General features: G+C 45.2%; 1 protein-coding gene across 6 annotated transcripts in view; it reads left to right on the top strand.

The window, feature by feature from the left end:
- LOC138744533 (hexokinase-1-like) overlaps positions 1-15657 on the top strand; it is a 154777-nt gene that overhangs the window by 97496 nt on the left and 41624 nt on the right. For 5 of the 6 annotated variants that reach the window (XM_069900860.1, XM_069900859.1, XM_069900862.1 and 2 more), the window contains 3 exons: positions 1568-1872; positions 12992-13140; positions 14212-14331. In XM_069900860.1, the coding sequence (XP_069756961.1) occupies positions 1568-1872; positions 12992-13140; positions 14212-14331 (574 nt within the window). The remainder of the gene's footprint in view (positions 1-1567; positions 1873-12991; positions 13141-14211; positions 14332-15657) is intronic. The other variant, XM_069900863.1, reaches the window with a different exon arrangement.

Raw genomic sequence — 15657 nt, forward strand, 5'->3', positions numbered from 1 at the left:
AGTTTATTTCTGATTAAAGGAGGGATGTCATGATAATGAATATGTACGAGATGTACCGGAAGTCACGTGGTATGAGAGAGATATAAGAGCACAAGCGGGAGAACAAAGGAAACTGGAAAATAAAGACCCTGAGAAGTTTACCTGATAAAACTTGTGTTTAATGTTTTATTAACTTCACATTTCGGGCCACAAATGTGACAGGCCTCAGTAAGTTAATGTCAGAACCACTGTGGACATTGATGTGACGATATACAGAAAAATGCCCAAGTAAGTTAATGTCAGAACCTTTGTGGGCGTTGATGGGATGGTATACAGCACTGGGCCCCAGTAAGTTAATGTCAGAACCACTGTGGACATTGATGTGACAATATACAGAAAAGTGCCCAAGTAAGTTAATGTCAGAACCTTTGTGGGCATTGATGGGATGGTATACAGTACTGGGCCCCAGTAAGTTAATGTCTGAACCATCATGGGCATTGTTGGGATGGTATACAGAACTGGGCCCTACAAAGTTAATGTCAGAACCACTGTGGGCATTGATGGGATGGTATACAGAACAGGGCCCCAGTTAGTTATTGTCTGAACCTCTGTGGGCATTGATTGGACGGTATACAGAACTGGACCCCAGTAAGTATACTTCACAGTGTCCAAGGGCATTGATCAGATGGTCTACAGAACCTTACCCTTTAGATTCCATGCATTAGTTTCCATATTTGTTCTCAGTAATTTCCCTTTTCTGAATCACCTCTCGTTTTACAGGTGGTTTTACTTTGATGATTGCTTCCTCCAGCTAGTACAGTGTCTACTGTTCCTAGAAATTGTGTTGTCATCTTTACAAATTATATTGCAATGAAGAGCACTGTTCCAAACGCGGACCAGTTCCTGTTCTGGGCCAAGCTCTTCACTGAAATGTGATTTTTTTTTTCTTCCCAGGGAAAATTCTCCCTTTCTGGGAAACATTCCCTCACCTGCTGCTGTATCCTCTGACTTGGATTACAATGGCCCTCGTTGGGATACCACTTTCTTCCTAAATACCTTGCACCATTCCTGACAAATCTTTACTACATTAGAACACAGTTCTAATACTCTCTGGAGTATCATCCCCACCTTAGGGTATGGATTCCTGGGGTCGACTATATTTGTAGCTGAACAAATGCTGGGAACAACTAGTTTTAATATTCTTCTCATCTATTTGCCATGTATGTTGTTCAACTGTACTGCAAGCAGCAGTGTCTAAATTTGTAACAGCCCCTTCCAGCCCCTGAGCCCATACTGCCCAAATTACCCATTTAATCAACAATCCTTTTGAAGGGTGGGAGGAAATCGGAGCCCCAGAGTAAACCCACCCAGATACAGGAAAACGAACAAACTTCTTACAGACAGCTCAGGATTTGAACTTGGGTCACTGGTCCTGTAATTGCGTTGCATAATCACCCTTGTAATCCATGTCTAGGATTATATCGATGATTTTCTGTCATGCGTACTTGCTCTCAAGCCACTGAGTATCATTGAAGAATTCATTTGCTTGACACAGTTTGGGAAGTAACATTGTGATGTTCTGCCCTAGGTATGCGAAAAACCTGCACAGAATGGTTCGATTCTTGGCCCCTGATTGTAATGTGCGCTTCATTCTGGTTGAGACTGGCACAGGGAAGGGAGCTGCCATGGTGACTGCAGTAGCCTATAGGCTAGTTCACCAACGTCAGTACCAAGACAAGACATTGGCGCCGTTGAAGCTCACCCAGAACCAACTGCAAAAGGTCAAGCAAATGATGAGGAGTGAAATGGAACGAGGATTGAAGGAGGAGACCCACAGGAATGCCTCTGTTAAAATGCTGCCCACCTTCATTAACAGATTTCCTGATGGGACGGGTAAGTCTCAGGACTGTGTTTGAGATCCCACTAGTTAACACAGAGCCACCAGATGTATCACGTATAAACACCATTCACTGCAGTATGTGCTGGCTAAACATTGAAAGCTCAATGCTCTAGACAAATCTCAGCAAACCCCTGCCAAATGTTCAGCCAAAGCTCTGCAATCCTGTTGCAATCAGTTGCTTATAGAAGTCCAACAGTTAAACTGTCACTTGCTGGTCTCCACCCTCATATTGTGTGCACAGACCAAGAGTGAAGCATTAGCAACCCTCTTGACCTAGAAGTCAAAGTCATACAGCGTGGAAACAGGGTCTATTCCCAGCCAATTCAACTACTTGACTAAACCCCTTTAAATGCTGTTTGTGACTCTCTCTGGCAGAATACCCTTGATGCTCACGACTGCCATACTGACACTCCCGCTAAATCTCTTATCTTTACCATGAAGTTAACCTTTATGCACCTTTTGGTAAGGGAAAAAATTCATGCAGTCGATCTTTATACCTCAATTATATTTCTTTTTAACCTCCTCTGCTTCAGGTAAAACAGACCCAATCTCTCCTCATAACAAAAACATCCTGGTGAATCTTCTCTCCACCTTCCCATGGTTTAGACCCCAGAAATGCACACAGTACTCCAGCTGAGGTCTGATGGATATTTTATAAAGTTGGAGCATTATCTCCCTGATCTTGGATTGATTAATGAAGGCCAATATCCCTTGTGCCTCACAACCATGTTATCTACCTGCGCTGCCCCCCTCAATGATCTTTGGGCTTATACGCCAAGGTTCTTCTCTTCCTCAACACTCCCAAGGACCATTCACATTGCATGTGCTAGCCCCAGTGGAACTCACACTCTGCATTATCTCACATTTATCAGGATTAAACTCTTATCTACCTTTCTCAGCCCAATTCACCAACCTATCGATATCACTCTGTAGTCCCAAAGTATCCACCAATCTTTGTGCCACCTGTAGACTTGCTGATAATTTCTCCCATATCCCTATCCAAATATTTTGCACATATTGCAAACAACAAGGATTTATTCACTGACCCCCTAAGGAACACTTTAACTAGTCACAGGCATCCAATCACCAAAACAGTCCTCTACCATCACCCTTGCCTTCTATTGCCAAGCCAATTTGCTGTGGGTCTCATGGACCCTAACCTATTGGCACCAACTATCTTGTGGAATCTCATTAAAGGCCTAGCTAAGCTCCGTCTTATAAACTCATGAAAATATTCAATCAGATTATCACACAAGATTTGTTCTTGACAAAGCATTTCAGGCAATCTCTGATGAGTCCCTGGCATTCCAAGTAATTATTATAATAATTCATACCCTCAGAATTGTTTCTAATAACATCCCTACTGTTGATGTGCTGTCATTTCATTGCTACCCTCCTTGCAAAGGGAGTCCTCACTTGCCATCATTACCCAGTCGCTTGGGCCCAGCAAAGATATAAACGTCTCATCCAGAGCCCTAGCAATCTCTTCTGTTGCTTATTCTAGCAACCTAGGATAAATCTTGTCTGGCCCTGGGAATTTAATCCTCCTTTAAGACATTAATGCATGAAAATCTTACCTTCTCTTGAAGTTCTCCATCACAAAAAAACATATTCAGCCAAGTTGAATCACTCCAGAAGATGTCAAGAGATTCTTGATGTCACACTTAGTGTCAGGAGTAGATGATCTCACCTTATCACTGGAATTCAGCACCTTGTCGCAGATGAGTTAAGATTAAAATGAAGTGTGAGTCGATTGGTCCTGGTGGAACCCAAACTACCCTCTTTTCACTCCCCCCCCCCCCCCGACTCATCAGGAAGAAGATTCCCAAGTGTGCGATCATGCATCAGCAGTTTCAAGAATACTTTGTTTTCTGCCCATATCAGACTCCTGAACGAAGCCCAAAATAATAAAATCATGTTGCCTTTGCTCTGTACCAACGGATCTCTCTTTGCAACTCTGACTGTTGTACTATTGTCCTGTGCTGTATTTGTACCCCTTGAGGGATGTGTTTACAGGCCTGCCTGTTTTATTGCATTTTTGATACATGTGTAATAAACTTGACCCATCCGTGGGTTAATGGTGAGGAAATAGACTTGGCTGCACTGTTGACATTTCCATACCACCAATGACAGGAGACCATCCATGAGTATCTGAGCTCCTGCCACCATTGTTGAATGAGCTATTGTCTTCGAGTAATGTAGGTTTAAACCACTCAAGGTTGATACTTTAGCATAAAAATAATCACATTGGTGAGTGCTGTCTGTTGAGTAAACTGAAATCTCACTGGCAAAACAAAAACATATCACAATTTATTTATTTTATATATGAGCAGAGAAAATCTTGAATTGAATTGCTTTTTGTTGCTACACATTGAAGCTTCATTTTCCATGCTATCCAGGCAAGTCAGTTCATGCAGCAGGCAGTGCAATGGTAACAAATCAACATTAAAAAAAATCAAGCTGCTGGAGGATCTCAGTGGGTCAGGTAGCATGAGTGGAAGAAAATAATTGTCCATGTTTTGGGTCAGAACCCTTCATCAAAAGCAAATGTCTCAGATAACAAAGGATCAAGCACCTTAATCCTTTTAAAGGGGCATATTGATGTTTATGACGTGTAGAGAGCAGACTAAAGTCCTTCAGTACATTTGGTGTCCTGCCATTTATGTGTATTCCAATGCAGCTATAGAACATAAAATATATTCTGAATATTTCTTTGCAATGCAGGAAGAAGCTATTTAGCAAATTGAGTTAATGCTAGCTCTGAGAGTATACACCCAGCTTTTTCTCCACTCCACATCCTCCTACAACCCATTCTCTTTCACATAGCCACCAACTTCCCCTTAATCTCCTTCCAAGGAGATTAAGTCACCTACTAAGATGACCTCCAGTCACCAGTCAACTTACCACCATAACTGACCACTCAGCGAGCTTGCTATGTAAACATGACCATTTTTACTGTACATGGTTCTCCTGTTGGCTCCTGTTGGTGTTGAAGCTGAAGGGTAGGTGTTGGAGACTTTGTATGTAAGGAAGAGATATAGTCAGTGAATGTGAGCACATTATTCTCTCCAAACTGGGACTGAAATTCCTGATTTCACTTTTCTGAGGAGAGTGCCTTTGGAGACTAAAGTTTGTGAAGGGCAGTATTTAGAGATTTCTGATCTGTGGCTGAACTGCACCATGTCTGCATTGTTTTGCTTGTTTTAGACATGAAGAGTATCACATTCAACTTCTCAGTCAGTCGATCATTGCGGGTTGGTCCATCTTATGGTTTGTGATCATTGCATTATTGGGGATGCTCAAACATCTGCACTTGATCTGCATTTCCTTTGGAAATTATCCCAAAGACAAAGTAAACATGTTTGAAGACACAAACATCCAGATTCCAGGCCTTTTTTCCTGCTGTTATTAGATCGTGAAATGGATCTCTCCCTGGCAAAAGATGAAGCCCTTGCACTGTATGTCTTTTTACTGTATTTCTCTCTAGACCCTCCACCATGTGTCTGTACTTTTCTCTACACCCTGTACTATTTAACTTATTGTAATACAACTCCCCGCACTGTTGTTTATTTATTTGCTATTATTGCTATTGTTTGAGTTGACCTGCCTGGAGAGCACACAAAATGAAGCCCAGTACACGTGACTATAAACAATTCAAGTTGATGTGTGAATTTGACAGCTTTCAGCTCTCCAAAGTGCAGGCTCTCTTAGTGACTCGAGGTCCCCCTGACAACTGAATGTGACACTGATCTTATCATAAAACCATGAGGGGGACAGGGATCCGGTAAATAGTCTGTGGTGGGGGTGTCTGAAACTAGAAAACATAGGTATGAGGGAAAAGATTTAAAAGATTCCCCTGTGGGGAAACTTTATTTATACAGTGGGTATATGAAATAAGCTGCCAGAAGAAACTGTAGAAGCAGGTACAATTAAAAGAAATTTAGACAGGTAGAAGGATAGAAAATGTCTGCAGGGATATGGACAAATCCGACATTTAAATGGCATTGACAAGTTCGGCCTTTTTCCATACTGTAAAGCTCTAGGAGATTTGATCACAAAAGTTACACCAAACACCTGTTATCCATCTGCTTATTACAACAAAAGCTCAAGGTTGAACTTTCTGCTCCACCCCCTTTTGCTTGATGCATTATTTCTTTGAGAGCTCCATGTTCCTGAAAGTTACAGGGCTACATTTTATGCATTATCCTCTCAAATAATATTCCCAGTCTTGAACCAACTTTGATGTTTCTGTGCCACATCCTAAATATTCACTATGTTCCATCAGCCGGGTTATTGTACCCTGTGCACCTCCCTCTTGTGTTTTATATTGATTGGATATTGCATTATTGTACCTTGAGGTATTATCACTTCCAATATTTCACTGTCACATTCAGTGCATCCTTCTATAATGTCATACTTTGTACTCGGTATTACTGAATACCATGATGACACAAACTGACCTTCTGACACAAACACACACCTCTTGAACACTGTGCACCATTTTCTTCCTTAGTGTACTGACACTCTTTCTGTCAACTCTCTTGAATATTGCACTGACACTCTTTGTCCAATGACGCACTCTGCACCATGCTCCCTGGCATTGCCATGATGTGCCCTGAGTGCCTTCCTCCTGAACGATACCTGAGTGTTCTCTGTGCTCCATCCTCCTGCATTGTGTTTTGGGACACTGCTCCAATGATGGCCTTTACATTTTTATTTCAATGCCATCTTGCCTCTACCAAAAGCTCATGACTGTTTCAACCTTCAGAAACTGACCTTGGATAAGAATTCTGGTTAGTGTATTTTTGATTCCAAAAATGGAAAACCCATTTCACTAAAAACATGTGCTGTTGGATTCCCACTGCATCCAGTATCCTGAATTTCTGGATTGTTACCTTATTATTCTAGGTCCATTTAAATACAAATTTAAGAATCCTAGCTATCATGGTATGATTTGAATTACTCTCTTCAAAGCTGTGGTCGAGGTTTCCAGGTATTAATCTAGTAATTTATCCACAATGTCACAGCATCCACATCAAACATCTTTTTGCATGCACCTCAAATCTGGGCACAGTCACCCTACGATTTCTATTAGCACAAATTGCAAGCTAATATCCTGAATATTGCAATGATAGTGGCACAGCTGTTGGGGCTGCTGTCTCCTTTCTCCACTCATCCAGCTTCAATCCTAATCTCCAGTGTGGACTGTGTGAAGTCTCTCTGTGACTGCGTGGATGTTTTGGGGGTCCACCATCCCAAACAACCTGTAGGTTAGCAGGTTAATTGCCCCTCTAATCTTGTCCCAAGTACATAGGTGATTGGCAGAATCTGGGGAGAGGTGATGGGAATGTGGGAATCATAGGAAAATATCAATGGGGGAATGGATCACTTTGTGAGATGGCAAAGACTCGATGAGGTGAAATAGCCTCCATTTGTGTCATCAAGAAATATCCACTGCAGGGGACTCCAAAAACCAGCATCAACAGAACTTCACCAAGACAATGGTTACTTCAATGAAAACGTTTTTAATTTTCTTCAAACATAACAATAAGATCAATATTTAACTTATTATGAACTTAGCCCCCTTCTAATTCTAAGTGCATGTGTATATAATGTGTTTGTGTTCAGGAAAGTTTTTTGTTTCACTTTTCACTTCTCCAAGTTCACTGATATCAGGCAATTTTCAAACTGTGCGCAGAATGTAACATTTATGATCTTCACCAGGCTCAGGTGCATTAACTTAAATTGTTACCGCTCAGGGAGGTCTTTGTTGGTTTCAGAGAGAAATATTCGTTGTTCATTGGACACTCACACAACTGATCTCCTTCAATCAGCCACTTCAGTGTCTTGCTAAAGAAACTTGCCCCCTCATGGGTTTTTACAAAAGATAATCTCTTCTTCCAGGTTACCACAGAGAATTCTTCTTTTCCCCTATTCCAGGAGAATCCCAATAACCAGCCACAACCTCTTGTAATTGACCACAAGGGTTTAGAATAGGCTAAACTCAGAACTCAAAACCCATCTTGAAATGGGGTCTTGCAGTAGGTCTGCAAAACCTGCAGTCTTCAACACCAAATGCTGCAGTAAATTGACTCTCTCTCTCTCTCTCTCTCTCTCTCTCTCTCTCCCCTCCCCAAAAATGGCATGTTTTTTCCTCTCTGCAAAACCACATGACCCCTCTTAGAACAGCAGACTTCAACCAGAAATTTGGATCGCTGGCAAATTTGGAACAGTTTAGCAATAAAAGATTGATCAGTTTCTGAGCCTGGACATCTGTTCCTTTAAAGACAATAGTCCATTTCAATTCTGCAACATCAGTCCAATTAACACCTACATGTGAAGTCTTCACAGGCACCCTTCATGGTTTCTGTTAAGTCGATGGCAAACATGAAGACTCCACTTGCACAGGTTTTTGTATTTCCAAATGAGATGTTTGTTTGAAATATAACTGAAATGTCTATGAAGTGTGACCTAAACTAATCCCCCACAATCCTTACCTTTTTAAGATAAATTTTACATTATCATATTAACCCATTCTGTAACAATGCACAGATCAATGGTCAATAATCAAATGACACGGTCACTGTCCTAAATGTTTTACTGACAATTATACTAATATACCCAAGGCATCTTACCCCTTTTTTGAATAATTCTCTGGCCACTTCTTTTAGATGTTACATTGATACACACAACCTGTAGGACGTGCTTTGAATGGCACATTTAAATACATACTGTATCCAATCCCCTCATCAATATACGACTGTAGCGGCAGCTAAACTGCTAACTGAAAGAACACACAACCAGACGGGTTGAACTCAGTGAGGAGAACTGATTTATTGCAGGCTGCCTGGCTGGCCTTATACTCCCAGCCCGGATCTGGCTGAGAACCATGGTGGGGGCACTGATGTCACCAGGGCATCACGTGGGTCCCCAAGAACGGGCTTCTGAGCCTGGTGCTGAGGTCGGGGAAACCCCCGACAGGGCCATTTTGTCCGGCTGCCCCACCATGTGTGTTACAAGGGGGGCCGGTTCGCTTGCCTAATGGTGTGCTGCTACACAACTCCCCCCAGAACCGGCACCGATGTCCTTTTTAGTTAGGCGGTCTCACTTCTTGGGCTGGGCCACAACTACTGATTCAGTGGGGTCGAGGTGTGCTGGCTTCAGCCTGCCCACTGTAAACAGTTCCCTCCTACCGCCAATGTCCATTGTGAACGTGGACCCTGAATGCTGGACGACTTTGTATAGCCCTTCGTAAGTTCACTGCAGAGGTGCCATGGACAGGCCTCGCCAAATAAAAACATACTCTGTGGAGTGCAGCTCGCTGGGGACGTAAGCGGCCTGTGTGCTATGTCTGGGCGGCAGTGGGGGTGCGAAGGAGCCCAACTTGGCCCGGAAGTGGGGGTGATCACTGGGGGCTGTGAGGTGCAATGATGAACCCACCGGGTAGCGCTAGTAGTGCACCGTAAACCAGCTCGGCTGATGACTCCTGTAGATCTTCTTTGGGCATCGAGCGGATGCCCAGGAACACCCAAGGAAGTTCATCCACCCAGTCGGGACCGATGAGGCGGGCCATAAATGCCAACTTAAGATGGCGGTGTAGTTGCTCGACCACCCCATTGGCCTGCGGGTGATAGGCTGTGATGCAGTGAAGCTCGATCCCCAGCCTGTTGGCAAGCTGTGCCCAGAGCGCAGAGGTGAACTGAGCGCCACGATCGCTGGTGAGGTGACTCTGGACGCCGAACCGGGCAACTCAACCGTGAAACAGCGCTCAGGAGCAAGAGTCCATGGAGGTGTCTGGCATCGAGATTGTGTCGGGCCAACGAGTGGTGCGGTCCACCACTGTGAAAAGGTAATGGTTACCATGGTAAACAGTTAAGGGCCCAACGATGTCCACGTGAATGTGGCTGAACCGTTCCCAGACGTGCTTAAACTCCTGTACAGGTGCTCTGGTGTGCCTGTGGACCTTGGAAAGCTGCAATGGGTGCAGGATCTGGCCCAGTCCACAAATCTGCTTCCGAAGCCCGTGCCAGACGAAACTTTCTGCCACCATACGGACCGTGGACCTGATGGAAGGGTGCGAAAGGTCATGGATATGGTGGAAGACTCATCTGTGCCACTGCTGGGGAATCACTGGTTGTGGGGTGCCCATGGAGACATCACACAGGACGGTGCCCTCTCCGCTAGGAGCCGGGAGGTCCTGGAACCGCAGATCCGTGATGGCAGTCCTGAAAGCTCGCGTCTCCTTGTCGGACTTCTGGTCCCGGGTGAGCTGGTTGAAGTCGATGCCGGGTGTCAGCGTGCAGCTGGCTGGTCATTGCCCTTCCCCGCCTTATGCCGAATGTCAGTGGTAAACTCCGACATGAAGGAGAGATGACGCTGTTGGTGGGCCAACCAGGGATCCTTTTCCATGGCGAGTGCCTGAGTGAGGGGTTTGTGGTCAGAAAAGATGGTAAAAGTCCTCCCCTCCAAGAAATAGTGGAAATGCCGCACCACCAGATACATGCGCAGTAACTCACAGTCGAAGGCGCTATACTTGTGCTTTAGTGGGTGAAGAAGCCAGCTGAAGAATGCAGTGGCTTCCACTGTCCATTCACTTGCTGCTCCAGGACGGCGCTGATGGCTGTGGCAGAGGCATCGACTGAGAGCACCATATGCAGGTCGGTGTGTGGGTGGGCAAGCATGGTAGCCTTTGCGAGGGCATCCTTCGTAGCCTCGAATGCCCTGCATGCCCCTGGAGTCCAGGCAAGCGTTTTGTGTTTGGCTGCGATGAGGGAGAAGAACGGCTCCATGATGCACGCAGCACCTGGGATGAAACGGTTATAGAAGTTGACCGTACCCGTGAACTCCTGCAGCCCCTTGATGTTGTCCGGGCGTGGGAACTCCTTGATTGCGGCACCCTTCGTAATGGCAGGTATGGCTCCTTCGGCCGTGATGTTATGGCCCAGGAACTGCATGGACTCTTTCCCGAACTGGCAGTTGGCTGGGTTGATCGTGAGACTGAAGTCAGCCATTTGGGAGAAGAGGTTGCGCAGGTGGGCCGTGTGTTGCACCTGATCCCTGCTGGCAACAAGGATGTCATCCAAATAAATGAAGACGAAATCTAAGTCCCTGACCACTGAGTCCATAAGGCACTGGAAGATCTGGGTGACGTTCTTGAGCCCGAATGGCTGATCTGGGCCCCAGTGTCAATGAGGAAACATTGGCCGCTGACTGAGTCCTGCAGGTAGAGAAGGCTGTGTCTCTGACCAGCTGCCGCAGCCATTAACAGCGGCCAGCCTGCTCGTTTCCCTGGAATGAGCATGGCTGACGACGCTTCCGAGCCTTGGCTCCCCAGCGCTGGTTGTAGAAGCAGAGGCCCAGAGCAGATGCCTTGCCTCTGGTTATGCTCCTTGTGGCCCCTGCAAGGACCAGGTGTTCTACCGCAGCGCTAGAGGAAGGCTTGGAGTCATGCCCATGACTCGTGACCTGCTGGATGGCTGAACCCTCCAGGAATCGCTCGAGCCATAGCTCTTGGGTCTTCTAAGCAACCTTCCTCGGGTCAGCAAAGCTCTCTTGGGTCAGTAGTGGCCGGATGTCCTCAGGCAGATGGTCGAGAAAGATGCGCTCAAAGAGTGGGCAGTTGGTGTGATCGCCCATGAGTGCAATCATCTCGTCCATTAGCTCAGTCAGGGACCTGTTCCCCAAGGCGTCGAGGTGCAGCATCCGAGCGGCACGCTGGTGGCTGGATAGTCCGAGGGAGCCGGTGAGTACCCGCTTGATGGTTCCGTATTTATCTTCCATGGGTGGGCATTGAATGAGGAGCAGGCTGTGGCCTAGTCCAGGGCGGCGACCACATGGTAGAACCTGGTCGTGTCTGATGAAATCTGGCGGAGGTGAAACTGAGCCTCTGCATGGCTGAACCAGGTCTCTGGCTCCTCAACCCAGAAGTCAGGGAGCTTGATGGCTATAGCACTAATCGATGGGTTCCTCATGTTGGGTTCAAAGGCGTTCGAACCTGTCGGGGTCACCAATTGTAGTGGCAGCTACACTGCAAACTGAAGGATCGCACAACCAGACGGGTTGAGCTCAGTGAGCAGAACTGATTTATTGCAGGCTGCCTGGCTGGCCTTATACTCCCAGCCCGGACCTGGCTGAGAACCACGCTGGGGCGCTGACATCACCAGGGCATCACGTGGGTCCCCAAGTGCGGTCTTCTAAGCCCGGTGCCAAGGTCGAAGGGGAAGCCCCCGATGGCGCCATTTTGGCCGGCTGCCCTGCCGCGTGTGTTACAAGGTTCGCCTGCCTAATGGTGTGCTGCCACCATCATACTTTATTATTTTGAAATTTTTTAATGATACGGCATGGTAGAAGGCCTTTGTTGCCCATGAAACTCGTGCCACCCAATTAACCAACCAACCCCATCCATTTTTGGTGGGGGGAGGGGGTTGGGAGGAAACCGGAGCAAGTCACAGGAGAACGTACATACAGAGGCGGATTCGAACCTGAGTGGCTAGTGCTGTAATAATGCGCTAACTGCCCTCTTAGTGACTCTTCTGGTTGCATCTGTAGAGACCCAGAAATCATTGCTTGACTCCCCCTTGTCCAGTTGTACATGGTAAAGATGTCTTGTGTGCTCATCCTTTGGCTGCAGATATATCTTCCTGCAGCTTGTATCCCAGTTCTCCAGGTCTCATCAGTTAGATAGTGCATCCAGTGACCCTGTTACATCCAGGACTCCTGGTGATTCACCTGGGGATCCACATATCTAACTTTGGCCTTTGCTCAGCATCATCTTTTAGAAGCAGCCCTCCCTCCAAATAAATGACTAACAAAGACGAGGACTGAAGGGCAGTGCAGGGACGGGACCACACTTCAAAACTTTTATAGTGGTAAGAATACAAGGGTCCTTTTTGTCATATAAGAATACACAATATGTACTAATACACAAAATATAATATGTAAAATTTGTCAACATTTATCTGCTGTACTGGCACACAAAGAGATGCCTCTGGCATACTCCAGTTATGTGAATAACTATCACGGCGAACAGTGGCTTTTCACAAGTATGAATTTGCTATGAAACAGGAAGCATTTTGTCCATTGATAACAAATTGTTGCACATTACTGTTGTAGAAAGAGGCAAATTCCTTGCTCTTGATTTGGGTGGAACCAACCTCCGCGTCCTGCTCCTTGTGATCCATAGAGGAGTAAAGCGATCTACTCAGATATACCAGAAGAGCTATCTTATTCCCTTGGAAATCATGCAGGGAACAGGTGAAGAGGTGAGTGTGTACCACCAAGGGCTTCATATTTATGGAATATGCTGACTGCATAATTTAAAACATGAGGAATATTGGGTGCAGCTAGTGGTAGAGAATGGTTGAGTTTATCATTCCCAAGGGTTTCCACGACCTGGGCATTCTTTGCCTTGTGTCTTTATGTGGGCCAGTAAGAAGATTTATGGCATATTTAATCGTGTGGATTTTTAGCAGCATGGCAGATGGAAATTGAATGCTTTTGTTTCAAAATTCTTGTTGAGAAGGTATGGGTGGTGAGCCACTGGTTTTTAAATTTTGCCCTTTGTTTCCAATAGTTATGAGTAAAAAGAAACTCAAATTAAGGTAGATTATTTAGGCCGGGGATGAAGGGAAATTCATTAATACAGAGGTTGGTGAATTTTTGGAATTCTCTGCTCCAATGGATGTCGAGGCTCTGACATTATGCTCTTGGTAGGTTTCTGGATATTGAAGAGATTTTAGGATGGTTCAAGAAATTTCATTGAACTGTTTATTGTCACCTGCACCAAAATACAGGGAAAAGGTTTGTTTTGAGTGCTATTCAGACAAGTCAACTTGTGCTTAAACACTGCAGGTAGTACAATAATAAAACAAAAGGTGCAGGGTGAGGTGTAATAATAAGTCAATGAATTAAGGACATAGGCAAAGTGTAGGGTACACAGTTCAAATGGTGCATTCTGACATCATCTTTTTCTCATGAGAGGTTCATTTAAGAGGTTCATTTAACAGGAGGGAACAAACATTTGTAGTTTCAAGTTTGTGTATACTCTGCCCAGAGAAGAGAGTGTGTTCAAGGTGGGATAGGTCCTTTAGTATGTTGGCAGTTTTCCTGAGACAGCGGGAGGTATAAACGATGGATGGGAGGTCCATGATGGCCTGACCAGTTTATTGAGGTCTTGACCAGAGCAGTTCCCAGATCAAAGTAGTAGGTCAGCCATGATCTTGATGACTGGCAAAACAGCTTGAAGGGCCGAAAGTCCCAATCGTGCTGCCACTTCTTGTATTTGAACACAAAGATAAAGTTGTGACATAACGCATGATGTGCTATGATTCCAGCTGTTTGACTACATTGTGGAGTGCATCGATGAATTTCTGCAATACATGGGTGTACAGTATGCCCGGCTCTCCATGGGCTTTACTTTCTCCTTCCCTTGTATACAGCAAAAGTTGGATCAGGCAAGTCCACACCATGCCGTTGAAATATCTGAATAGAGCTTGACATGATATTAATCCAGTACCTGGTTGTACCTCTTTAATCCAGTGACATTGGAACCTGGCCATTGCCAGACCACAGAAAATGCCAGAAAACAGAAATTGACCCCGAAGGGAACTCCCTATGTAAATATATCCGAGGTAGAACAAAGTTTAAAACAGGCAATAATACTGTGGGCCGCCACAGTTAGCACAACGTCTTTACAGCGCCAGCGATTGGAATTGGGGTTTGAGTCCTGCGCTGTCTGTAAGGAGTTTGTACTAATGACGGCAGAGACAATCGTGCCGGACCACGGGAGTTGCCAGACCAGAGGGCACCGGGTAAAAGACGTACAGCCTGTATTAAAATATACTTCCTCCTGAAACTTAAGAGCATTCTCCACACCTTAGACCATCCCACCTGACAGCAATCACAGAATTCCACAGTGAAAGTCTGCAGGACTCTGTCCTTGTGATACACGAGAGTCACAGAATTCAGAAACGGGCCCTTTGACCCAATGACCATACTAAACAAGGCAGAAGGATAATGTGGGTATCATGTTCGGTGCAGACATTGCGAGTTGAAGGGCCTTATTCCTGTGCTGTGATAATCTATGTTCTATAAAATTGTACAGATCATCTGGTTATGTCTGTCCAATAATTATGTCCAGCCCACATCACTTGAAACTTTTCCTATTATGTACCTGTCTAAATATCTCTTGAACATTATAATTATTTCCTCCTCTACCACTTCCTTTAAATCTTCCCCTTCAACCATTAATATATGCCCTCTCGTTTTAGACTCTCCTACTCTGGAAAGAAGGCTTTGACTATTTGCTTATATATACCCCCTCATGATTTTATAAACGTCTCAAAGGTTCCCCAACCACCTCCTCAGACCCTATGCTCCATGAAGAAAGGCCCCAGTCTATCCAGTCTGTCCTTATAATTCAAGCCTGCTAGAACAGTCTGAGGTCCGTCTTGGTGACATGGTTGGTGTAGCGGTTAGCTCAATGCCTTTTCAGCACCAACAATCAGGACCTGGGTTCGAATCCTGCACTGACTATAAGGAGTTTGTATGTTCTCCCCGTGCCTGTGTGGGTTTTCCCTGGGGGCTCTAGTTTCCTCCCACCATTTGAAACATACCAGGGGGTGTAGGTTAAGTGGGTGTAAATTGGGTGGCACAGACTCGTGGGCCAAAATGTTATTGTGCTGTATGTCTAAATTAAGAAATTAAATTTGAATGCAACTTTCAGTACTGGTAGCTTGTAAGTTCAATCTCAGTATATGTAGCATCCGCCTGACAATGTT

This window comes from Narcine bancroftii, chromosome 10, assembly GCF_036971445.1.
Source record: "Narcine bancroftii isolate sNarBan1 chromosome 10, sNarBan1.hap1, whole genome shotgun sequence".
Lineage (NCBI taxonomy): Eukaryota > Metazoa > Chordata > Chondrichthyes > Torpediniformes > Narcinidae > Narcine > Narcine bancroftii.